We start from the raw sequence: 27,204 nt of genomic DNA on the forward strand, positions 1-27,204 counted from the left end.
GAGAGGGAGCGGTTACGCGAGCACGCACGGTCTATGAACGCGCACAGGTAGATTTCTATTATCAGTGTTCAGGTAAACCTGGAAACCAGGGGGAAATCACAGCCGAGGGACTCGAGGTAGCACATTTAAAGTGGTATTCACCAATATGTCAGCCCGATCAAGACCTGGCTATTATCGCCAGGAGGTGAATAAAACCATTTGGGAGGTGCCCGAGAGATACCGAGAGCTGAAACAGGTGGGGACGGGGGCATATGGTACAGTATGGTGAGTGTACTCTTATTTTCTGTACTTCCTGGAAAGAATCGTGCTTTACATTGTAAAAACATTGTTTACTTCATTGTCACTGTAGCAGATCCATGTATGCGGCGTCTATTCAAAACAAATGATGTGGACGGAGGTAGTCAAGCACAAGTGAAAGATTACTTTATGATTATGACTCAGAAGTGGTTTGATAGAAATTCAGTAGTATGTCTTTATGTATTTTTCTTACTGCGTCTTTATAGAGATATTCAATAAAAATAAAGATTTCTCCAAATGAGAAATCCCAAGTGCGTGCAAAACTACGTTGCGCACAGCACTTTGCATTACTATGAAGTTAATAATTGTAAGATGGCAGCTGTTGACGAATACTGCCTGTGGTCAGGTGATGATGGTTTATTGCATGTCCTTACGTTTCCAAACTTGCTTTAAAAGACCCAGAGGAATATCCCAGAGTCATAAACCACCGTTGGGACGTCCCACACATTAGTAAATAAAAACATTTTCACTTTGAAATGATAGGCTGTTAGCATTTACTATCCCTTAAACCACTCGTCCACAGACCAATTCTTCCAATAATTGACCAATAATTAATATAAATTACCTAGGAAAAACAGAAATATATATCTTTGAAAAACGTCTTTTAGAGATACTTGTTTAGCATATATGGCAAGCTGTTTTTGTTGTAAATTCTAATGTATAATAGCTTGAAATTTGTGTACATAGTAATATTTATTTATTTCCTACTATTCACTATCCCAACAGTTACTGACAAGTAATTTCAATTTTACTGGTAACAAATTTTAATGCCATTTAATTCTATGGAATCTGTGGTTCAGGTATCTACTCTTAATTTATAAATTCTATTATATTTTTACTTGTTAGCTGTTTAAATAGTTTCTAGTGTCTATTCTAGTTGTCATAGACAGTAGTTTTAACTTAAAGGAGTAGTTCACTTTCAGAACAAAAATTTACAAATAACATACTCACCCCCTTGTCATCCAAGATGTTCATGTCTTTTTTTTTTCAGTTGTCCGGAAATTATGTTTGTTGAGTAAAACATTTCGGGATTTCTCTCCATATAATGGACTTCTATGGTGCCCCGAGTTTGAACTTCTAAAATGCAGCTTCAAAGGGCTCTAAACGATCACAGCCAAGGAAAGAACGGTCTTATCTAGCAAAACGTCGGCTTATTTTCTAAAAATAAATTACAATTTATATACTTTTTAACCTCAAATGCTTGTCTTGTCTAGTTCGCCAAGACGAGCGTTTGAGATTAATAAGTATATAAGTTGTAAATGTTTTTAGAAAATAACCGATTGTTTCGCTAGATCAGACCCTTCTTCCTTGGCTGGGATTGTTTAGAGCCCTTTGAAGCTGCATTTAAACTGCATTTTGGAAGTTCAAACTCGGGGGCACCATAGAAGTCCATTATATAGAGAGAAATCCTGAAATGTTTTCCTCAAAAAACACCATTTCTTTACGACTGAAGAAAGAAAGACATGAACATCTTGGATGACAAGGGGGTGAGTACATTATCTGTAAACTTTTGTTCTGAAAGTTAACTACTCCTTTAAGGGAAAGACTGAATAGACACTAGTCACTACTGGAATCAATAGTATCTAAATAATAGTTAGTTGTTACATTGAAAATTGTACTAGTCACTATTTGATTGCTTCCTAGTTTTTTTTAAGCATTAGAAACATTGAAATTAATAATACTTTGTTTTACGCAATAGCTATATTTTAAAACGGCATTTACATGCAGCATTTACTACTGGTGATTTACTCCTCAGCTATGCATTTGACCGAAGGACAGGAGCAAAGGTGGCCATCAAGAAGCTCCATCGTCCCTTCCAGTCTGACCTGTTTGCGAAAAGAGCTTATCGGGAGCTCAGGCTGCTCAAACACATGAAGCATGATAATGTATGAAACCAAAGACTGACTCTCCATGATGAGACTCTCATCTGTCCTGTCATAAATGAACAGATTTAAATGCTTCATGCTGTGCTGTATTTAACTTTCTATGGTTGAACCGTTACAGGTTATTGGACTCGTGGATGTTTTCACTGCAGACCTTTCTTTAGACAGATTCCATGACTTGTGAGTATATAACAAATGCTTTGACCATGATTGTTTTGGATGTTCAGTATTTCTTAGATGTATATTCTTCTTTTTCTTTTGCACAGTTACTTGGTCATGCCTTTCATGGGTACTGATCTGGGAAAGTTAATGAAAATGGAGAGACTGTCAGAGGACAGGGTCCAGTATCTAGTCTATCAGATGCTGAGAGGACTCAAAGTGAGTATTGCAAATCCTAAGTAATACTTACATTCTCAAATATATTGTCATAAATCCATTTGTGTTCACAGTATATCCATGCTGCTGGAATCATTCACAGGGTGAGTAATATTTTAGTCTTAAATACATACAGTATGTACACATGTATTTCTCGCTGCAAAACCACTGACTTTGTCTGTTAAACCTGCAGGATCTCAAACCAGGCAATCTAGCAATAAATGAGGAGTGTGAGCTTAAGGTATTTCTCTATGAAGTGGCATTTGCATTTTCATGCTGTATGCCTCTTGTCAAGATAAAGCTTTGTGTCTTATATTATAGATCCTGGATTTTGGTCTAGCTCGGCAAGCTGACAGCGAAATGACGGGCTATGTTGTGACACGTTGGTACAGAGCGCCTGAGGTCATCCTTAGTTGGATGCATTACACACAGACTGGTTAGTTGCATGTTGCATTAACTAAACTTTCTGTATTTATATATATATATATATATATATATATATATATATATATATATATACACAGTACCTTGCAAAAGTATTTTTTTCATGTTTTGTTATGTTGCAGCCTTATATTAAACTGCTTTAAATAACCTTTTTCTCCACATCAATCTACACTCCATACACCATAATGATAAAGCAAAAGCAACTTTGTTTGTAACAACTTTGCAAATGTATTAGAAACAAAAAACTGAAATGATTCCATTGCAGAAGTATTCATACCGTTATCTGGGACTCTTGACATTTAGCTAAGGAGCATTCATATCGCTTGTAGATGTTACTACACTTTGAGTGGTGTTAACCTGTGCTAAATTCATGTTAATAAGTATGGTTTGGAAAGGCACACACCTCTCAATAAAAGGTCTAACAGCTGAAAATGCATATGCAGAGAAAAAAACAAGCCCTGAGGTCAAAATAAGTGCCTGTAGAGCTCAGAGACAGGATTGTGTCAAGCCACACATCTGGGGAAGAGTTCAGAAAAGAATTCTGCTGCATTGAAGGTTTACAGAAGCATCTAGCCTTCATTATGCATAATGGAAGAAGTTTGGAACAACTAGGACTCTTCCTAGAGCTGGCCTCCTAGCCAAACTGAGCAGGTGATGGAGAAGAGCCTTAGTTAGACTGGTGAGCAAGAAGCTTATGGTCACTCTAGTTGAGCTTCGTGATCACATATGCAGATGGGAGAAACTTACAGAAGAACAAACATCACTGCCACGCTCCACCTATTGTGGTCCTAATGGTGGTGTGGCAAGACTCAATCCTCTCCTCAGTGAAGATACATGAAAACCCACTTGGAATTTGCAACAAAGCACCTAAAGAACTGTCAGATTGTGTGAAACTAAATTCTCTGACCAGATGAACCTCAGTTCCAAGTATGATGTTTGGAGGAAAGCAGGCACTGCTTCACCTGCATAGTAGCATCCCAACAGTGAAGTTTGCTGGAACTCATCGGAGTAGAAGGAAAGCTCAACACAGCACAACAGAGATAGCCTTCAGAACCTCAGACTGGGTAAAAGGTTCACGTTCCAACAGGACAATGACTCTAAGAACATAGCAGGAGTGGCTTAAAGACAACTCTGTGAATGTCTTTGAGTGGCCCAGCCAGAGCCTGGGCTTGACAGAGTTTGAGAGGTGAAGAGGTGAGGAGAAGAATGGCAGATAATTGCCTTTGCAAATGTGCTAAGCTTGTCGCATCATACGAAAAAGACTTGAGGCTGTAAAGGTGTTTCTACTAGTAGCACATTAAGGGTATGAATACTTATGCAATTAACTAATTTTTAATAGTTTTCCAATTTAAAAAAATTAGCAAAGTTGTTCTGTTTAACTCAGGTTGCTCTGTTTTTGTAGTCATTGTATTGTTGAACGCTATCCATACTGTGATTAAAAACATATGTGACCCTGGACCACAAAACCAGTTTTAAGTCGCTGGGGTATATTTGTAGCAATAGCCAAAAATACATTGTTTGGGTCAAAATTTTTGATTTTTCTTTTATGCCAAAAATCATTAGGAAATTAAGTAAAGATCATGTCTATGAAGATTTTTTGTAAAATTCCTACTGTAAATATATCAAAATGTAATTTTCGATTAGTAATATGCATTGTTAAGAACCTAATTTGGACAACTTTAAAGGTGATTTTCTCAGTATTTAGATTTTTTTGCACCCTCAGATTCCTAATTTTCAAATAGATGTATCTCGTTTTTTCGTTTTTTTATCTGGTTTTGTGGTCCAGGGTCACATATGTTAATGCTAAATAAAGTCAGTGTTAGTCTGTTTTATCCTTAGTCTATTAAATTCTTGATTAGAGAGGTAATGCACAATTACTTTTGAAACTGATTATAAACAGAGACATGTTTGTGTTTGTTTAAATTTTCCCTTCAGTGGACATCTGGTCAGTCGGATGCATCATGGCAGAGATGCTGCTTGGGAAACCACTTTTCAAAGGAAACGACCGTATCCTTCCTCGCAGGAAATCTATGGTTTTTCTGCACAAATTTAGGAGAATGATTGTATTTTTGATGTGGATTACTTCCCTAAATCTCATCCCCAGCATATTTAAATCCTTGACCATTTTCCACCAGACCTGGATCAGCTGATGGAGATCATGAAGATTACAGGGACGCCCACAAAAGAGTTCACAGCCAAACTACAATCTGAAGATGTGCGTTTCAGTTATATTTTCATACTCTCACCTCTCACCAGATGTATTATGAGATGTGAAATTCTAAACCATTCTAAACTTGTTTTTAGGCTAGAAACTACATAGCAAAATTACCAAAACTTAGAAAGAAAGATCTTCGGATATTGTTACCAAATGTTAACCCACAAGGTAAGAGTGTTTGCTATTTTTCTCAATGCAAAAAAAAAAAGATAAATCTGTATCTTTCATTTTTAATCAGGGTTTTAACACATTACAGTTGAGGTCAAAAGAATTTCAGAATCTGCAGAATGTTTTTTTTTATTTGGCCAAAATAAGAGGGATCATACAAAATACATGTTATTGTTTATTTAGCACTGACCTGAATAAAACATGTCAAATAAAATATGTTTACATATAGTCCACAAGAGAAAATAATAGTTGAATTTATAAAAATTACCCCATTCAAAAGTTTACATCCCCTTGATTCTTAATACTGTGCTGTTACCTAATTGATCAACATTTTTTTGTTTAGTGATTGTTGTTCACGAGTCCCTTATTTGTCCTGAACTGCTTGCTGTTGTTCAGAAAAATCCTTCAGGTCCCACAAATGATTTGGTTTTCCAGCATTTTTGTGTATTTGAACGACAACAATAACTGTATGGTTTTAAGATCCATCTTTTCACACTGAGGACAACTGAGGGACTCATATGCAACTATTACAGAAGGTTCAAATGCTCACTGGTGCTCCAGAAGGAAAAACCATGCATTAAGAGCCGGGGGGTAAAAACTTTTGAACAGAATAAGTGTACGTTTTTCCTATTTTGCCTAAATGTCTTATTTTTTTAATTTAGTACTGCCCTTCAGAGGCTACAGAAGATAGTTACATGTTTCCCAAAAGACAAAACAAGTTCAATTTACCATGATCTTCAAATTCAAAATGTTTTCACCCCCCCAGCTCTTATTGCATGGGGTTTCCTTCTGGAGTATCAGTGAGCGTTTGAACCTTTTGTAATACTTAATTTGCAGTTTAGTTAGAATGAAATAAACAACTATTGGATCCAGTTACATCTTTCATGAATGCATTTGATTAAGAGTTAAAATGTCACATAAATGTTTGTCATTGACTCTGATTTCCTTCTCAGCGATTCATGTGTTAGACTGCATGCTGCTCCTGGACCCTGAAAGCAGAATAACAGCAGCAGAGGGACTGGCTCTTCCTTTCTTCTCAGAGTTTCGTGAACCAGAGGAGGAGACCGAGGCCCCACCATATGATCATTCCCTGGATGAGGCAGAACAGTCAGTGGACCAATGGAAAAGTAGGTTTAAATGACTTTAAATTCACACCAATGGTGTAAACAGGCAATCAAGGTATACTTTACTCCAAAATGAATATGTGCTGAGAATGTACTCACCCTCAGGCCATCCAAGTTGTAGATGAGTTTGTTTCTTCATAAGAACAGAAATGGAGAAATTCAGCATTATATCACTTTCTCACCACTGGATTCTCTGCAGTGAATGGGTGCCGTCAGAATGAGAGTAATCCACATGACTTCAGTCCAACAACTAACGTCTTGTGAAAAAATGTGTTTTACCCAACCTAATCTCATGATGAAAACATACCTGTGGGAACTTTGGGTACGTTTCATGACATATTCGATGTGAAATATCCACTGAGTGGCGCTAAAAGAGTGTTCACTTTTTTCCCCTGAACAGATGAGCGTACATATGGTACTGCAATAATATGTACTTAATGGTGTGTATTTCACATCTTGCAAAAAAGTTCCCACAGGTACATTTTTGTCACGAGATCAAGTAGGTTTTATCTCATTCTGATGGCACCATTTTTAGGTGAACTGTTCCATTAATTAGTTAATATTACTCCTATATGTGCTGTAGTTTATTTTTTAGAGTTATTTCTTACAGTTAAGATGTAACCAGTTTCTTGTTTCTGTTCTCTCTGTTCCCTCTTTGACCCCAGAACTCACCTTCACTGAAATTCTTACCTTCCATCCAGCACCAGCGGTGGGAGAATCTAAAGAGACGGCTCTCTGAGATTGCTCATTTGTACATCATCAAGGCTTTACATTTTCTTTGTACTACGTCATATACAGACTTTGAACTATTTTTGTGAGTGTACTGTTTATTTTTAGCTTATCAGCCTGTTGTGTGCTAATTTTTGGCACTGTTGAACTATGCACTAGTTGAACTAACCCGCACCATTCTGTAATTTGAGTTGAAGATTTGAGTTTAAATCTTTGCAAGTATGTGATTGTAATACCTTTATTTTTTTTAGTAGCCTATTATTATTTTTTCATGCAAAGCATGTCACCAGCCAGCATTAATGCAGACACAAAATTACACTGGAGATCATTTTAATGAAATACTACCATTTAAATATCTGTATGATTTATATGGTTTACATGTAATCCTGAAATGGAAAAAAAAACTTTTCAGGTTTTGGCCAAACCCTATAGCCAAATACTTCAGTATATACAAGAGTATTAATTTTACCTTTTTAAACAGTTTGCCAACCTGGCCACAGACAGAGTCTGGAAAAAATCATTTTTTTCTGCAAAGGAAAATAATGTATATTAAGTACATTTGTTGTATATTTTAATTAAGTTTTACAGAAGAAAAGTAGCATGATTAAAAGACAACTGGTAATTGCTCCGCTTTTGAAATTGTGTCTAATTCATGTCCTGCGTTTACACTACCAGTCAAAAGTTTTTGAACGGTAACATTTTTAAGTTTTCTTTTAAAGAATTCTTTTCTGCTCACCAATATGTTCAATGTAATTTATTCCTGCGATTTCAAAGCTTAATTTTTAGCATCATTACTCCAGTCACATGATTCTTCAGAAATCATTCTAATATTCTGATTTGCTGCTCAAAAAACATTTATTATTATGTTGAAAACAGCTGAGTAGCATATTTTCACTTTTTCTTAATTCAAAGTTCAGAAACATTTTATATCTTTATACTTGAACTGGTTTGGAAGCCATTTGAATTGAATTTCTCATGAAATCCAACAGAGGGCAACATTTACACTTTCTTTGCACTTCCTTTAATTATCAGTAATACTTTTTAGCTGTGTTATTGCACTAGAAACTCCATTTAGACTTTAGATCCCATGCCCAGCCTCTGTTTTTATTTTATTTTATTTTTTTAAAGATGTCTCATGTAATTCATTATGTAATAAGCATTGCTGTTACATGCCAATACTGTGCTGCGGTTTCCTGTGAAGGGATATAGTCGTTTTAGCTCTAAGCGTTCAGTTGACCTATGAACTTCTAGTTTAGGGACACAATTCCCTGTCCTGTGAGAGTCTTTCTCTGTTCCTGTAGCCTGTCTTTGATACCTGGCCTTTTTTTGGCCTTTGTTTAGAGTCCTTGTGCGGTTCATGTGGTCAATGAGCGTTCTCGAAGGAAAACAGAGGAGGGGGAAAATACATTTTTCATCCTGCTTACTTCTTGGCAGCCAGATGTAATGACACAGAATGAAAGAGGAAGACAGGAAGATAGCAAGCAAAGCCAGCAAAGTTTCTTCTCTTTGTGGTTTATTTAAAGAACTTCTCTGATTTGTTGACGTAAATATCTTTCTGTCTTTCTGGATCCACTTTTCTATTTTGATCTTTCTGTCTTTGTTAGAAGACAGTGCAGAACAGAATACCAAGTCACTGAGGTTTAAAGCTGTTTCAAGATGTATGTACTGTTAAATTCAACAGCAAATTGTGTGCGGAAGGTTTTAAATGGCTAGTTCTCCCAAAAACGTACATTTTCTGAACATTTGCTCACAGTCAGGCCATTCAAGATGTAGATGAGTTTGTTTCCTTATTGGAACAGATATGAAGAAATTTAGCATTACTTCACTTGCTCACCAATGGATTCTCTGCAGTGGGTGCCGACAAAATGACAGTCCAGACAACTGTTAAAACCGTAAGTGAACAACAAAACTCTAGTCCATCAATTAACAGCTTGTAAAGCAAAAAGCTGCATGTTTGTAATAAACAAATCCATCAAGGTACAGTTGAGGTCAAAAGTTTACATCCCCCTTTCAGAATCTGCAAAATGTTAATTATTTTACCAAAATAAGAGGGATCATGCAAAATGCATGTTATTGTTTATTTAGTACTGACCTGAATAAGATATTTTACATTTAAGTTGTTAACATATAGTCCATAAGAGAAAATAATAGGTGAATTTATAAAAATGACCCCGTTCAAAAGTTTACATCCCCTTGATTTTTAATACTGTGTTCTTACCTGAACGATCCACAGCTGTGTCATTTTGTTTAGTAATAGTTGTCCATGAGTCCATTGATTGTCCTGAACAATTAAACTGTCTGCTTTTATTCAGAAAATCCTTCAGGTCCCACAAATTCTTTGGTTTTAAAACATTTTTTGTATGATTTTGAGAGCCATCTTTTCGAGGATAACTACAGAAGGTTTTTGAATTTAAGGGTCAGGATAAATTTAATTAATTTTGTCTTCTGGGAAACAGTAACAGTCTTCTGAAGGACAGGAATAAATAAAAAAATGTGATATTTGGGCAAAATAAGAAAAAATTACACATCTCCATTCTGTTCAAAAGTTTTCACCCCCAGCTCTTAATGCATTATTTTTCCTTTTGGAGCATCAGTGAGTGTTTGAACCTTCTGTAATAGTTGCATATGAGTCCCTCAGTTGTCCTCAGTGGGAAAAGATGGATCTCAAAATCATCATTGTTGGAAAGAGTTCAAATGCACAAAAAAGGTTGGAAAAACAAACTGTATATTACCATAATATCTGGAAAAACTATCCATAATCCATAATAACGCTTCCTTCAGTGAAAAAGTCCATCCCCTGTTGTTCTCTCACATGAAAACCCATCAACATATTTGTTAAGAACTGTTTTGGACTGTTTTGGCTTATAAACGGTGCTTGATCTGTGCATATTTTTCATTCATTTTTTTTTTTCACTGTAAAAAGCAGTATTATGGATAGAGCACTCATATTTTTTCTGGAAGCAATTGTTTGAAGTTAAAACATGTTGGACAACGATGTATTTGTTTTTACAAACATGTCGTTTTTCACTTCACAAGATGTTAATGGATGGAATGGACTCTCATTCTGATGGCACCCATTCACTGCAGAGGATCCATTGGTGAGCTAGTGATGCCATGCATCACGTTTCCAAATCTGTTGCAATGAAGTGCATAATTTTGTATGATTATACATATATTTTATATCAAAATGAATAACATTTAGATATTTTAAGTGACAAGTATTCAAATACTTACTGAGGCTACTGTATGTTTATATATACAGTATGCAATTTCACAGCTATCTCTTTATACTGAGAACACAATGTCCAGTGAATAAACCATGTTAGGCTGTCCCTGTCAAACATCCTGTCTTGTGTAACGCTCTTGAAATGAGATAAACATAATATTTCATTGTTTGCTTATGTTTGCATAGTTTAAAGATCTATTGCATAAATGACTCTAACTTGATTTTCTCAACATATACACTACAGTTCAAAAGTCTGTAATGCAAGGCTGCATTTTTGTGATCATAAATCCAGCAAATTTATGAATAGCAGAGCACTTTTTTAATATCTCTGCATTTAATAATCTCATAAGCAATGTTGGTTGCATTGTGAAACACTGTCTATCATACTCTCCTGCTTCATGCTCTCTGCATACTTTACTGTTTATTTTTTCTCAAGCACAGGGAGATGCACGTGCCTCCTCAATGTTTAGCTGATCTTGAGGAATCCTTTGGCTTAGTGGGCTGCGCAAGAGGAAATTCCACCGGCTCAAATGTTCTCAGTAAAGGCCCCTGCGTGGATCAAGGACCCGGAATCCCTGCAACCCATCGACTCTGCAGGGACAGCGAGGGGCCGGGAGGAATGAATGTGACGGTACCACAGATGGTTCTCCTCCAGTCAGCAGACAGACTATGGTTAGAATGGTATTTTAAGTATCACCATGCTCATAAAAATAACTGTTACCCAAAACATATGTGCGTGATCTTAAGACGTTCATACTTGCCATTAGTTTCCCTGCTGGTTTTCATTCCATATCATAATTCTGTTGACGAAGAATAATAAGGAAAGAGTGAGAATGCATCCGTTTTGACAAAAGATTTAGATTTAGTTTCATCCGTGAGTGTTGTCTGACTTTCAGACTTTATGTGTGGTATCTTCTAAAAGGCCCAAGAGAGCCATCATGTACCTAAAGGTTGCACTTGACTGAAAAATATCCAGCTCCCATTCTGGCTCAACCAAACCTGTCAAAAGTTATAAGGTTTACAGCTGACTAAATACTGTGAGGGTCAGAGGTGGTTCCTTGACTTTATCTTTTTGGAGGAATTTAGCTGTTTTACAGAACAGAATGTTCTGGAAGTGATGTAAGAAGAACACAGCAACATCCTCCTCCTTTGGAAAAGTTCTGGGGGGCTTTTAGATTTCTTTAGCAGTACTCCAGGAAATTGTGGTCGCGGTTCCGCTGTGGTCAGTTATATGCAGTTGGCTCATATATTAAGTGTATATCAGAACAACTTTTCGATGGTTCACCAGACATTTGTTCATTCGTCAGGAGAGTACTTTGTTATTGCTGACATTCAGTTTTCGATTACATGGGATGCTACTAGCAAACTGTGGCAAGTTCTTGATTTTTTGTGTGTGTCTGTCTTTTGTATTTAAAATCAAAAGCTAAAATTCGATAAACAGCCATATCGCACGCATACAAGTGTGATATTGTGATATCAGCAAGTTTAGGACACACACTTTGCTCAATACAGTCAGATCACAGTCCCCTGTTTAGAAATTTCATTAGAATTGCAAAATCTCATGCTTAATCTGTTTAGAACAGTTTGATGGCACAAGTGTGTAAATGCATAAGAAACAAGTGTCTTTAAAACCCTCTTTTGTGCAAACTACTTTTTTTACCACAGATTTAAATCTCAGTTTTACAATTTAACAGCTGAGAGCCTCTGTTACTAATGTGAAAACGTCACACTAAAAATAGTAACGAAGGAAAGTTGAGCTGCTTCATTGAAAGCTTATTGTATTACTGTATTAAAAGCTCAGTGTATTATGTAGAGTATTATGAGAAAGAGATGGACTGAGCGAGTGTGATTACCTGCATTCAATACAGCATTCATTCTTCAGCTCAATCTCATATTCACAATAAAACATTAGTTTTAATGTCTGCTGAGAAAAGCAATATCTTTGTTGTACTATCTTTTGATTTGTTAAGGGTGATTTCTGAAGACAGCGCTGCTCAGACCTGTTAAAACTACATTCTGTGACACAAAAACAGTAATATTTTTTAAACTATAGTGGATTTTTTTTGGGGCATCCACCATGATACTCTGTGAAAAGTGCTGCAAGCAGAGTGATACAATTATAAACAGTGAAATGGCTGTTGGAATTCTGTTGGACTCTAATATCGCAATCTTAGCCAATCAGATTCAAGGACCAGAAAGAACTGTTTCATAAAGTTATATAAAATATAACATGTTGAGATTTTTCCCTCAGATAAACTGTTTGCACTGGAACAAATAATAGATTAATAAAATAAGATCTAGCCGAGGTATGGCGGTATACTAAACTCAAATATGATATTTTATTTCACTTATAGGCAATACACAAGTTATTTACACATTAATTTTAAAGGAACTGAGACATCCATCTATCTATCTATCTATCTATCTATCTATCTATCTATCTATCTATCTATCTATCTATCTATCTATCTAATCTATCTAATCTATCTATCTAATCTATCTATCCTATTCAACATTAAACTTTAATGCTAAAGAAAACTGATATAAACATTGTAATATACAATGTATAAACCAGAAAATCTTACCATAATTTAAATGAGTTACATTTTGGAAAATTATTTTGGAAATTTTTGTAAACCAATCATGCTGCAATCATAACCCGCTGCATTCTGTGGTCATTCTAATTGTAAACTATCTGGCTTGTGTATCCTGTATTAAGTGCTTTTGTAGAAACTGTGATGGAAAACAGTGGCTCAAAGTCAGAAAGTGTTTATTTGATATGGGACCTCTTCTTCTATTTCTCAACCGCAAGGTTACATAACTATAAGTACTTACATAACATCTTTTACAGAATTTGGATAGTGAAGGTAAATCAGAATTTTATGGTCAAATAGCCATGTACCTGCATATGGCAATAGTATGTAGGAGATATGCTTGTGAAGATGACAGGGCAAAAGCAGATATATGATACGCTGTGCAAGGGAGGGATGGAATGAACCATTGTGGCCTCTTTGCTCATTTCGCTCTCGAGGGACAGTGTCCGGCTCAGCAGCAAGGTCAAGGTTTAGGACACACACTTTGCTCAATACAGTCAGATCACAGTCCCCTGTTTAGGAATTTCATTAAAGTTGCAAAATCTCCTGCTTTATCTACTTAGAAAATCTCTAAACCATTTGAAATTAAGTGCATTGTTTTCATATTAAATTTGCTAACTTTCCAAAAGTTTGCACTTACATCACGGTTTGGTCAGTTACCCGGATTTGCGGCCATATAAAACAACAGCATGGATTGAACAGTTAATGTACTACTAAATTCTGCTAATTTATGCTGTCTAAACCACAGAAAAAACACGTGGAAGCTGCTAAATCATATAGAGAAGGACTTAGTAAGCAAGAAAGGCCTCAATATTTTGACAAACTGAAGTTAATAGGTGGTAAATATTAGCCTAATATTTCACCTACCTGACCGGAAATGATAAGAACAAACACGAATGTTATCAAGGCTCTTGGCCTGGAAATCCTGGTTCAGTTTGGCCAACCACAAACGCCTTTTGTTCCTCAGTTTTTGCACTCTTATCCTTGATTTGTTATAACTTTTGGCAGTCTATTGTAGGCAAGTGTTTTTTCCAGGTCCGGCCGATTACTACAGCCCAAAACATGACAATAATTGACCATTTTTAGCAGCAATAATTAGCTAAATATGCGCGTTTCTTTCAGTTCAGTGGCATTGTTTACATTCAATGCCGCCAATATGGCCGATTGATGACGCGTCATGAAAATGCCATATTATAAAAAAAACAATAAGAAAATTGTGTCTAGTTGAACATAATAATAATGTTATATCTTGGAAATCATTTAAAAACATCTTTCAAATTGTGTTTAACTGTTATACATGTAGTTTTTTGACTTTGTATTAACCCTCTGGTTGTCAGATTGACCCAAAAATACTAGTTAACAATTGGACTCAAACTTCCTGCCTTTGTTCACACAGGGTATAAGTACTATCATAATTTTTTTTTTTTTTTTTTTTTTTTTACAATTTTTTGTTATTTTTGTGGGTTTTATTTAACCTAGTCACACTTGTGGTGTTCCCGGACTCCAAACTATTGCTTATAAATCTCTCATTATGCTATATTATCACCAAATATTGGATTCATTCTTTTTGTCAACTTGTTTTCTTTAATTTAGGACCAGTTTTGTGTTTCTACTTGCATCTGATTAATCGTAGGCCTCATTTTTTCTGAGAGTAAGTACCTCGTTTTTTGAGTGAAAAAATCTTTTTTTATGAATAATTTTCACAATTAAAAATAAAAAAATTCACTGTTTCACAATAGTGTGCCTTAATGTTTAATGAGGAAGTTTGCTTTTAAATGCTTTTATTTTGTACAAAATTGCAAAAAGTCTCACTTGTGGTGTTCCCGGTCAAAAATGACCAGACTCCAAACTATTGCTTATAAATCTCTCATTATGGTATATTATCACCAAATATTGGATTCATTCTTTTTGTCAACTTGTTTTCTTTAATTTAGGGCTGGTTTTGTTTTTCTATTTGCATCTGATTAATCATAGGCCTCATTTATCTGAGAGTAGTTGCCTCGTTTTTGAGTGAAAAAAATATTTTTTATGAATAATTTTCACAATATTCAAAAAAAAAAAAAAATTGCACTGTTTATCACACTAGTGTGCTTTAATGTTTAATCAGGAAGTTTGCTTTTAAATGCTTTTATTTGGTACAAAATAGCAAAAAGTCACACTTGTGGTGTTCCCGGTTCTATTTGCATGATTAATCGCAGGCCTCATTCATCCGAAAGTAGGCACCTAATTTTTTGAGTGAAAAAAAGATTTTTAATGAACAATTTTCACAATGTGAGATAAAAAAATTATGAAAATTTACCCTGTTTATCACACTATTCTGCTTTAATGTTTAATCAGGAAGCTGCTTTTAAATGCTTTTATTTTGTACAAAATTGCACAAAGTCACACTTGTCAAAAATGGCCGGCCAACATCAAAGCTGTGACAGGAATCCGAACACAACCAGAGGGTTAACTGAGAGTCAAAATTGAATATTTATTTATTTATGCGAGACCATTTACGCGATTAGCAAAATCGGAGGAACTTTTGTTTTATATTTTTACAAATATAAGGTATTTCTTGTCATGACCATGAAGGGTTAATAAAGTGCACTGTCCATTTAATGGCCTGCAGTGGCAGCTGTTCTGTTAACTTTGTCCCTTCTACACAAAGACACGTCAAAGCTACTTTAAAGGTTCACCATTCAATTGTCCTCTCCCTATACACACACTCACACACACCAACTTGCCATATGTCTACCCGTAAGCCCCGCCCCCATCCCTTGAGATCCCGCCCACCAACCTGGAGGATCGAATATCACGTCCGTCTTTCGCTGCATCACTCGACTCCTTATTTCATCCAAAAATACGGCACTGTTTGAGCCGAAAGCTCTCGTCCACGCGGATTTGACAGCACAGGTTGTTAGTATGATACACAAACCGTCCTCTGTATACTAAACCGGGGGTTGGGAGGGGAGAATCACATCTTTTGACCCCAGCCATCATTCCCTGGATAACGGGCACAGAGCCACCCGACAGCCTCAATTGTTGTTTCCTTTTTGCCGACATCTGCTGCATGTTACTCCCATTTGCATCCGAAGCAACAAGAGGTCTGTATTAGGATATGATGGGCCACTTTCATCTCAATTCCTGAAGACGAAATCAGCTTTTTTGGATCAGAACATCTCATCTGTTTTGTTCATTCATTGAGAGCATAATAACAATCAAGGGCTTGGTGATATGATGGAGAGTGTGGAGAAGGAGTGCGGCGCTCTGGGTGGATTGTTTCAGGCGATCGTCAACGATATGAAGGTACTAGAACTGTTTTATTGACGCAGATATTTAGAAAAAAAAGATGGTTGTGTTTTTACTGCCTTTGTTTTCATCAGGGGTCCAGCTGCCTGCACCACTGATGCTGTGATTAATGGCATGGGGGTCTCAGCATGGAGGGCTTTGTTGTGAAACGAGAATTGAACCCTTTTGTAGATTTTAGTAAAACCTGTTAAATGTTAAAGCATACATTTTGCGCATTTTATGTGAGATAAACATATAACTAATACATAAAAGACAGAGTAGAAAGAAAGAGAAAATATTTTTGCTTTTAATATAGATCTAGTTTGTGGTTTAGAAATGTTCAGAAATTAAAAAAAAATAAATATATACACTAGGGTTTTTATATCCATGGGCACCACCCATTTTTTCAGACTTGAATAGAAATATAAAATGTTTTCATAATCAAGTCTTGCACTATATCTATTATCTGACTGTTATTTAATAGCGAGTCTCCTGTGTAGTTTAATATTTTTTTAAAACAACTATATAATCCCATTTTCACCCAATTAATTTTATCTGACACAGTCATCAGCATTTATACATTTGAAAATGGTGTACTAAAAGTCTGCCTAGCTGTTAGCTGTCCAGTAAGCAAAAGACATCTACCTCTATTTTGGACTCCAGTCAGAATATCTCTCAGGTCAATATTGATGATTTTAAAAGTTGATGTTGATGTGCAGTGATTACGCATGTCTCATAAAGAGACAGAAATGCATCAGAGTGAGCCTAAATTTGGAAGTTTGTTTATTTCATAGTGAAAGTCATTCTAACTGTGGGAAATTTTGAGATTGATTGATTGATTTAAATATCACAGTGCCTGATTTGTCCAGTATAGCCTTACTAATATCAAGAAGATAAACTACCAGTCAAAAGTTTTTGAACAGTAAGTTTATTAATATTTTTTTAACAAAGTCTCTTTTGCTCACCAAGCCTGCATTTATTTGATCCGAATTACTGCAAAAACAGTAAAAATTCTGAAATATTTTTACTATTTAAAATAACTGTTTTCTATTTGAATATATTTTAAAATTTAATTTATTCTTGTGATTTCAAAGCTGAATTTTTAGCATCATTAATCCAGTCACATGATCCTTCAGAAATCATTCTAATATTCTGATTTGCTGCTCAAAAACATTTATTATTATTAATAATATGTTGAAAACAGCTGAGCAGATTTTTTTTCAGGTTTTGTTGATAAATAGAACGTTCAGAAAACATTATAAGTACATTATAAATGTCTTTATCATCACTTTTGCTCAATTTAAAGCATCCTTGCTAAATAAAAGTATTAATTTCTATAATTTCGTTCCTCCAGTTTTTTGTTGTTTTTTGTTTTTTTACAAAAGCTTTTTATTTCAGATAAAGGCTGACCTTTGGATCTCTCTGTTCATCAAAGAATCATAAAAAGAATTACTCAACTGTTTTAAATATTGATAATCATTTTTATTGTACAGCAAATCAGCATATTAGAATGATTTCTGAAAAGTCGTGTGACACTGAAGACTGCAGTAATGATGTTGAAAATGTAAGAAATTTTAATAATTTTTTTAAACAGTAAAATATTTCACATTATTACAGTTTTTGCAGTATTATGGATCAAATAAATGCAAGCTTGGTAAGCAGAAGAGACTTCTGGTAGAAATCCAATATTTACATGCCATGTAAATATTGGATTTCTTTATTGACACCATGTCCTTATTTGCTTTTAAGAAGAAAAATAGTTGTTCCTAATGAAAACAAGCCAGAATGATACTGTATTAAAAATGTGTAAATATTCAAGATGAAGGATGTTGTTGTTGTTGTTGAAAGATCCAAGGTCCTTGCACATTTGTGTCAATAAGTTATATTTAATCTGTTCTTCTGTAACATTCGAACCTCTCATGGCCGTCTCTCAGATACGATCTGCTTTTCCTACAGCTATTTGCGATTTTGTTGGAGCGCTTTCCAGCCTGTTGCGTTGCTGGAGCAGAACCCTGTGGTTGCACGTACTGTTCCATAAATGGTTTCCATGTTCTCATGCGGCTCCAGTAGTGAATGTTGTTGCTGAAAGTTGGCGTTTGAGTGAAGTTCAGTGGCCAGATGCCAGATCTGGAGTTCATATATTGTGAACGGCTCCAGACTTGGCTCAGAACCAACCCTGGCAACGTTCAGCTTGTTTGACATGCAGTATATCAGCACTCGCAAAGAGGGTGCAGCCGGAGAGTGTCGTAATGTCAGAGATGATGTGAGGTAGGGCAAACTCCTCTTCAAAAATTAGCATATTGTAGAATTTCTCTACTCTGTGATTTCGCTTGGCAGACCAACAGCTATAAAAGAGTTTACAGCAGTGGCCAAAGGTTTATGACAGCTATTTTTGTTAGAATAATATGAAATAAAACAGCACTCATATGCTGCTTTCACTCGAAAATAAAATGAATAAAAGAATAAAACTAATAATCAGCTTAAACATTCAGCATTGTACAAACTTTAATAGCTTTTTGAATTTATTTCTCAGCATGTGTTTTGCTGTTTGCACGTTTTTTAATTGTGAATGCCTTTATGAAAACAGATAAACTCAAGGTCTGATATGACAAATTGACCATACAAATAACATCTTTAAGGTCAGTTTAATTCTTGAGAAGTGTTATGACTTTCTGTCATCTTGTTTAATGTGTTTATTGGCCACAAGGACTGCACTATTGCCACAAACTAGCATGGAGCCTAAGACATAACCACACAATTTGGCTTTTCTTCAAAGTCTTATCTGGGCTTTGTCACTGATTCCAACCATAATATACCAGCAAGTTTTTTCTTTCATCAACACAAAGCAGGACAATGATATTTTAATGTTTTAGTAGGAAAGGCCTACTTTTATCCTAGTTTCTAACTAAACTAGTGATACTGATTCGATACAATCTGATTCGGTTCACAAGCTCTCGATTTGATTTTGAAGTGACTGAATCAGTTCATTTGTATAATATTACAGTATACCATACAATATTACAAAAATGTAAAACAGGTATGAAAATATACAATATTCTGTCAATAAAAATAATCAGATGATCATACTATTATTGAATTAAGCTGTTGTCAGTTATGGTCTATAAGTGAATTGATCTCAGACTGTTCTTAACCTCCAACAATCTTCTTCTGTTCATCTGTTTCAGTCTCAATCTCCTTGTGTCCTTCCTGTCCTTGTTACTTGAAAGCTAATTAACCACCTGTGGGTTTTAAATATACCAGGCTTTGACTGTTTAGAAAAGTTCATTTTTCTTTTTCTTCATTTTTCTTTCATTTCTTCTTTTTTTTCCCTATGATTTGTGTACAGTACGGTTTATAAGTTTTTGGTCAGTAAGGTTTAATTTAATTAATTTAATTTAATTTAATTTTTATTTATTTAATTTAATTTTTATTAATTTTATTTAATTTTTTATATATATATATTTATATCCAGCATGGACACTTTGAATGAAATGGTTGATTTCTGAAGAATCAATTGACACTGAAAACTGAAAATTGAGCACAGGAATAAATGACATATATTATGTAAATGAAATATATTAAATAAAAATAGTTATTTTAAATTGTATTAATATCACAATTTTACTGTTTTTACTTTTTGATCAAATGAATGCAGTCTTGTTGAGCATAAGAGATTTACATATATGACCCTGGACCACAAAACCAGTCTTAAGTCGCTGGGGTATGTTTGTAGCAATAGCCAAAAATACATTGCATGGGTCAAAATTATTGATTTTTCTTTTATGCCAAAAATCATTAGGAAATTAAGTAAAGATCATGTTCCATAAAGATTTTTTGTAAAATTTCTATTGTAAATGTAACAAAATGTAATTTTTGATTAGTAATATGCATTGTTAAGAACCTAATTTGGACAACTTTAAAGGTGATTTTCTCAGGATTTTGATTTTTTTGCACCCTCAGATTCCAGATTTTCAAATAGATGTATCTCGGCCAAATATTGTCCTATCCTAACAAACCATACATCAATAGAAAGCTTATTTACTGAGCTTTCATATTATATATACATCTCAGTTTTGTCAAATTTAACCTTATGACTGGTTTTGTGGTCCAGGGTCACATATAGTATATTTCTATGTGGACCTATGTTTTTTAAATTTGATATTATAGTCATATATGTTTATGGATTAAGCCGCAGACAGACCTCTAAACAGAGTAAAAAGAGATTGTGTGTAACTAAAGGTGGTAATTTTCGCTGCACAGTGAGCTGTGGAGGAAAATTAGGTTTTCTTTCAAAACACAAGAAAATCTAGATTCCAACATCAACAAAGAAACTAAATCAGACTCCCTTGCATTTATTTATGAAATTATAAGAAACCTCCATTTACAATAGATATCTTAGATTTTCTACCTAGTGTCTCTTTATTTAGTGGTTGTGTCAGCAAACCCAATGCCAGTATGCACTTACTCAGCAGTATTTGGCCAATTTTGAACACAAATGTGTATTAAGACTAAAGATTTTCAAACAGATAAATCTCTTAACCTCTGAATGAGAGATCATTGCAGCAAGAGAAATCTTATTCCAACCTCTCCAGTTTCTTAACAAGAGCTGTCAGCACAATTTTTAGAAAGATTCTTCTTTCGCGTCCCTAGAAATTTCAGTTTATTGAAGACAGACTTTCTCTTGATCTGATCCAGTGTGAAAGCCTACGATGATCTGCTTTTCAGTTGTTTTGTATAAAGGATGCATCTCGAGTGTGATAATAAAAAACTGTTTCAGAATGAAAATTCTTTTAAGATTTTACTGTTGTTTACAAAGGTTCTAGGAAGCTTTTAAAAATGAGAGTACACCCAAAAATAAAACATCTGTCATCATTTACTCACCCCCATGATGTTGTTTTAAACCTGTATAACTCACTTCCATTTAGAAAAGAAGATATTCTGAAGAATGTTTGGTTACAACACATTTTCAAAAAGTGACATAAAAATCTGACTTTTTCTCATGTTTAAGTGCTATAATCACGTCCCCAGTGCACCTACCAACCCAGAAAACTTGAAAAGGGGCAACCCAGTAACATTCATTAGGTCAGCCTTTTTCTGCAAGCATGTGAAAAAATGAGCTGCTCAGATTGTGCTCCCCCGTGACATAGAAAGGGGATCTTATTATAATATTACTGCCCCTTAATTCGCACGTTTTCACCCACGGTGCCACCATTTTGTTTTCACAAAAGTTGTTTTCGCAAAAGTTCGAGCAAAGCATGCTAACTGTTCTGTCGTTGGCTGCACAGACGAGCACAGAACACTGTTTAAGAGTCCCAGCTTCAGAGGAGACAAGAGAGCAGTGGATTTATATATTTATTTATTTACTGTATGTATATATATATATATATATATATATATATATATATATATATATATATATATATATATATTAGGGCTGTCAGTTGATTTTAATCTAATTAATTAATCTAATTAATCACAAATTAAGTTTAGCTGTGAAATTACCCACAAAAGATTATTTAAAGCCATTATTGTGTTAAATGAGAAAGTATCAAGTAGACATTACAAAACAGTAGCTTTAGAGAGAATATAATATATATTTTATTTGATTTAACACCAAATTTATTACACACAAACATTTAGACTACAAAGACTAAACTATGGAACGTAAAAGAAGATAATTTGAGAAACATCTTAGTATTTTTTGTTCATACAATGAACGTCCAAAACAGCTTAGTTACCAACAATCATTTGATTCCTTTAAACTTCGGATTCATTCAGGAATGAAGTAAACAGATTAATTCAGAAACTAAACAATGTATTGCATACAGACGCATACCAGTTTTATGGTGGCTTTAAAGGTAATATTTTCTCTGCAAAATTGAGCAAAACAGTTAAAATATGACAGTATTGACTTCTTTTTTACTGAACTGTTGTATAAAATCACAATAAACTTGTGAGACAAAACAGGCCTATTGCTGTCACTGCTCATGTGATATATCTCTTTATCATATGATATAGATGAGGCAAAAACTCATACAGGGACATTTGTACAGCAATATCTTGAATTTTAGGAACATAACTGCATTTATGGAGTTCTTACCCTGCATCATATTTTGTCATTAATCAACTGTATGAAATGTAAAATTATGTACAGTAATGTTACACTGTTTATGTAACTCGTGTGTTTTTAACATAAACTTGTGTGTATTTGACAGTTTAAGCGCAATAAGACATGAAAGAGAACTTAGTTTAGTACTCACAGATGCTTTCTGTTTGTCCCTGTATCTAAAGTTTAAACAGATATGGCTTTAAAACGCATGATAGACATCAAAATAGATAATCAAAACTTTTTTAGCAGAATATCTAAGGTATGAGCTGTAAAAGCACAGCTCTATTCTGGAAAAGATGGCGAGGAGCAGCAGCTCATTTGCATTTAAAGAGCCATGCACGATATATATAAATGATATAATAAATGATCTGTGGGATAGTTTGAGCTGAAACTTCCTGGACACATTCTGGGGACATTTGAGACTTATATTACATATTGTAAAAAGGTGCATAAAAGATCTCCTTTAATTTATGTTTCAAAGAAGAAAGTATGAAACGACATTAAGAAGCTTGTTCTGAAGTCACCAGCATCTAGTATTGAGGAGCAACATATGCTGGTCATTTCAACAGCATGTAAAGTCATGATGACAGACAGGGGCAGCACACCTGGACAAAATTTTGCTGGTGTTCCTGTTCTTCTAAAACAGATGGAAGTGTGTCATAACCGTTTGTATTCAGCAAGACATCTGGTCCTCATCTGATGTGCTTTGCTCTCTCGTTGTGGTACATGGAGTTCTGGATGTGTCTATGTTGGGATACCTGTGTGTGCGCAGTTTAGTGTTGGGGTTTACGTCCTTACTAACTCTCTCATGTGTTTCTCTTCATTCCTGTAGTACTCATACCCAGTGTGGGAAGACTTCATTGCAAAGGCCACGAAACTACACTCCCAGCTAAGGTAATTTAACATCTTTGAAGTCTTTTATTAGGTATTTCTTTCATCTTTTCGAAGATATTTATACTCACCTTAGGCCCTGTTCCAAATGGCACCCTGTGCAGTCTACATCTCGCTGCATGGGCTATTGGGTAATAGTCTGCACCAGTGTGGGATCGACAAAGCACCGTTCTGAATCATAAAATGTCAAATGGGACACCCTGAGGTCTCACGGACTTCACGGAGTCAAGTTCACGTCATGCACTTCATTCGGGACAGGGCCTTAATTTCCATTCTCAAGATGTGAATCAGATTTTCAGCAGTTCTGTTGCTGTTCCTAATCAGGACTGGCGCTGATGACTATAAATGTTTTGCTGTTTACTCCCTCACAGAACCACAGTGTTGGCGGCTGCAGCATTTCTTGATGCTTTTCAGAAGGTGGCAGACATGGCAACCAACACGAGAGGTACATTTACAAATGTTGAAATTACAATGATCAACTATTTTTGGCTTGCAGAAGGTTATAGACTTTTGGGTGACTATAGTCAACTTTTAGTCAAATTGCTTTGCTTGTTTGAAAGGCTGCAGGATTTGGCCAAACTGTTCTAATCAGAAATCAATACTGCTATAAAATAATAATATTAATAATAATAATAATATTTGTTATTATTATTATTACTACTACTATATAATATTATAATAATAATTATATATATATATATATATATATATATATTATTATTATTATTATTATTATTACTACTACTACTATGATTAACTAATATATATATATATATATATATATATATATATATATATATATATATATATATATAAATGTCAAGTAGAAATAATAATATTATATTATTAATTTCAGCTGTAAAATTATACAATCATAATACAAATTTTTATGCAAAATTATAAATATAATATATATGTTTGAATGGCTGCATAATTTGGCCAAATTGTTGTGACTATAAATCAATATGCCTATAAAGTAGTAGTAATACTACTACCACTAATAATAATTATTATTATTTTAATAATACTAATATTATTAATTATTATTACTACTACTATGACTAACTAAACATTATATAAAAATGTTAAATAATAAATGAGTATTTAAGAAAAATATCATAATCATTTATATAATATATTTATATAATTATTAATGATAATAATATTATTAATTATTAATATTATTGTTATTAATAATATTATTATTACTACTATGACTAGCTGAAATATATATGAAAATGTTAAATAAAAAAAATTGTATTTAAGAAAAATAATATGATTTCAGCTGTAAAATTATAACTATTTGTTCTGATTCTGATTTATTACAAAATTATTATAAAATTACAATTATAAAATATATGTTTGAAGGGGTGCATCATTTGGTCAAACTGTTGTGATTATAAATCAACATGGCTATTTAATAATAATAATAATAGTGATAATAATTATAATAATAAAAGTAATAATAATAATAAAATGAAAAGTAATATAATAATAATAATTTCAGCTGTAAAATTATAATACAAATATTGCAAAATTGCTAAAATATATATGTATGTTTGAAAGGCTGCATAATTTGGCCAAATTTTTGTCATTATAAAATTATATAATATATATTATAATTATTATTAGTAATTATTATTAATATATAATAACAATTATAATAATAATTATTAGTATTATTATTAGTATTATTACTACTACTACGACTAACTAAAATATAAAAAAACAAAAATGTAAAATATAAAGTTAGTATTTAAGAAAAAATATAATAAATTCTAGTGTCAAATTATAACATAATATTTATGAAAAATTACAAATATAATTATATTACAATTTCAGTACAATTTCAAACATATAATGAGTTGCTCAAGTGTAAACACACAGCGTCGCACTTTACTCTGTAACACGAAGCACATATATTTATTTAATTAAACCACAGCCTGCGACTTTGTGGACTAAACTGTTGCGATTTCAATTTAATTTTGTTTAATCATGCAGCTCTAGTTTACTTTCACATGACTACATCAGAAAGGTCACTTTGAGTGTGCTCTGATAACTAGGAAATGGATTGAGAGTCATATTTCATCATAGTTTAATTCAGCTTCTAGCTGGCTGCTATTGAATCTCTGAAACCGAATCCTTCCTGTGCCATTAAAGTCCTCTAGTTACTGCCTGCAGGGACCAGACAAGGCCAAACAAATCCAGTCTTCATCAACACGGTTAAAGGATGTGGGTCAGGCATAGCTGTCGGCCTAAAGCTGAATTACTCATTTGTATCTGTCTTGTAAACTGCACCATATGTACACAAGCGCTGAATGCACTGGATCTTTATATCCAATCTACTGTGCGTGGGTTTGTGTGTATAAGCTCCGACCAGACACAGCAGACAAAGGGACTGGTTGCTAGTGGCAACTGAAAACTGCAAGGTTACAGCACTTGCACAGGAAGTACGGTACCTAGATACCTCACCGAGACTAGACAGACATAAAAAGTGTTTGGTTTTGTATCAGTCTTTGCCTAAAACACAGCCACCTATCCACCTTCACCCTTCTGCCCAGTTCACAATCATTACCAGATGCCAGTGAACCAGATTGATTCCATTTGTCCTGCGGGAGCGCTTTGTTCTGCTTGGGACTGCAAACATACAGCACTGCCATAAATTAGTTCAGCGAACTGTCAATACTTTTAGTGGATGGCTGTCACTGGAGCATTTTCACCTCTGACCCTGTCTGGCTGTTGTTTTTGACTTTGCGTTGATATGAAAGTTACAAGTAGTTACGCTGTACACCGTAGTGTATGAAAGGACCTTTGGGTAATATTTTTTAAGAAAAGAATTCATTACCAGATTCTTACTTTTATATATATATATGTTTTTTGTTTTTTTTTTACCAGAAATGACACAGGCTTTTCCCAAAAGATAATAAGACGATGTACAAGAGGCATCATTGTGGAAAAAAATATTTCTCAGCCTTTATTTACATTTGAACAAAAAGTGGCATGTCCAAAATTATTCATACCCTTCGGAAACTGTCACAGTCTGTGGGAAAATCCAAAGTTCTATACCATTCCAAATAGTCCAGGCTGTCAAGGAGCTCACTGAGGACCTGCCGCTGCGCATTGTGGCTGCTCACAAGTCAGGAAAGGGCTATAAGACCATATCTAAATGTTTTGAAGTTCCAGTGACTACAGTGCAAAGTATTATTAAAAAATACAAGATGTTCCGCACTGTAAAAAATCTCAGAAGACGTGGTCGGAAGCCAAAAGTGACACCTGCGCTGGCCAGGAGGATGGTGAGAGAGGTAAAAAAGAATCCAAGGATCACTACCAAGGCCTTCCTGATGAATCTGGGCTCTGCTAGTGGCAACATCTCAAAGCAGACAGTCCAACAGACACTGCACACTGCTGGGTTCCACGGACGCAGACCAAGTAAGACGCCACTTCTCCAGATAAGGCACACAAAAGCCTGCTTGGCCTTTGCAAATGCTCATCTGAACAAAGAAGAACTCTTCTGGTCTTCTGTTTTATGGTCAGATGAAACAAAAATTGAATTGTTTGGCCACAATGATTTAGCCTTCATTTGGCGTAAAAAAGGAGAAGCCTTCAACCCTAAGAACACCATCCCCACTGTCAAACATGGTGGTGGGAACCTAATGTTTTGTGGGTGATTTTCAGCCGGTGGACCAGGGAACCTAATCACAGTAAACGGCACCATGAAAAAGGAGCAATACATCAAAATTCTCAACAACAACATCAGGCAGTCTGCAGAGAAACTTGGCCTTGGGCACCAGTGGACATTTCAGCACGATAATGACCCAAAACACACAGCAAAAGTGGTGAACAAATGGTTAGCAGACAAAAACATTAACTTTTTGCAGT

At 34.6% G+C, this 27,204-nt stretch overlaps 2 protein-coding genes across 5 annotated transcripts in view; both read left to right on the forward strand.

Annotated features, from left to right (window-relative positions):
- Positions 1-16: 16 nt before the first annotated feature.
- On the forward strand, positions 17-7,861 carry mapk12a (mitogen-activated protein kinase 12a). The gene is made up of 12 exons (XM_073850078.1): positions 17-264; positions 2,054-2,183; positions 2,302-2,360; positions 2,447-2,558; positions 2,630-2,659; positions 2,749-2,796; positions 2,877-2,991; positions 4,935-5,006; positions 5,135-5,214; positions 5,304-5,382; positions 6,336-6,509; positions 7,172-7,861. Exons 1-12 carry the CDS (start codon positions 146-148, stop codon positions 7,243-7,245), a joined length of 1,092 nt encoding a protein of 363 aa, XP_073706179.1. The 5' UTR covers positions 17-145; the 3' UTR covers positions 7,246-7,861.
- Positions 7,862-15,829: 7,968 nt separating this feature from the next.
- The window catches only part of mtss1la (MTSS I-BAR domain containing 2a), a 39,253-nt gene continuing 27,878 nt past the window's right edge, over positions 15,830-27,204 (forward strand). For all 4 annotated transcript variants that reach the window (XM_073850481.1, XM_073850482.1, XM_073850483.1 and 1 more), the window contains exons 1-3: positions 15,830-16,343; positions 23,267-23,328; positions 23,697-23,770. In XM_073850481.1, the coding sequence (XP_073706582.1) occupies positions 16,272-16,343; positions 23,267-23,328; positions 23,697-23,770 (208 nt within the window). In that variant the 5' untranslated portion in view covers positions 15,830-16,271. The remainder of the gene's footprint in view (positions 16,344-23,266; positions 23,329-23,696; positions 23,771-27,204) is intronic.

This window comes from Garra rufa, chromosome 11, assembly GCF_049309525.1.
Source record: "Garra rufa chromosome 11, GarRuf1.0, whole genome shotgun sequence".
NCBI lineage: Eukaryota > Metazoa > Chordata > Actinopteri > Cypriniformes > Cyprinidae > Garra > Garra rufa.

Bases quoted from the DNA above. Each gene is read 5' to 3' on its own strand.
- mapk12a (XM_073850078.1), top strand. From the start codon at position 146: ATGTCAGCCCGATCAAGACCTGGCTATTATCGCCAGGAGGTGAATAAA. The intron at 2,559-2,629 runs GTGAGTATTGCA...TTGTGTTCACAG, and splicing joins AGATGCTGAGAGGACTCAAA to TATATCCATGCTGCTGGAAT. The intron at 5,383-6,335 runs GTAAGAGTGTTT...TTTCCTTCTCAG, and splicing joins ACCAAATGTTAACCCACAAG to CGATTCATGTGTTAGACTGC.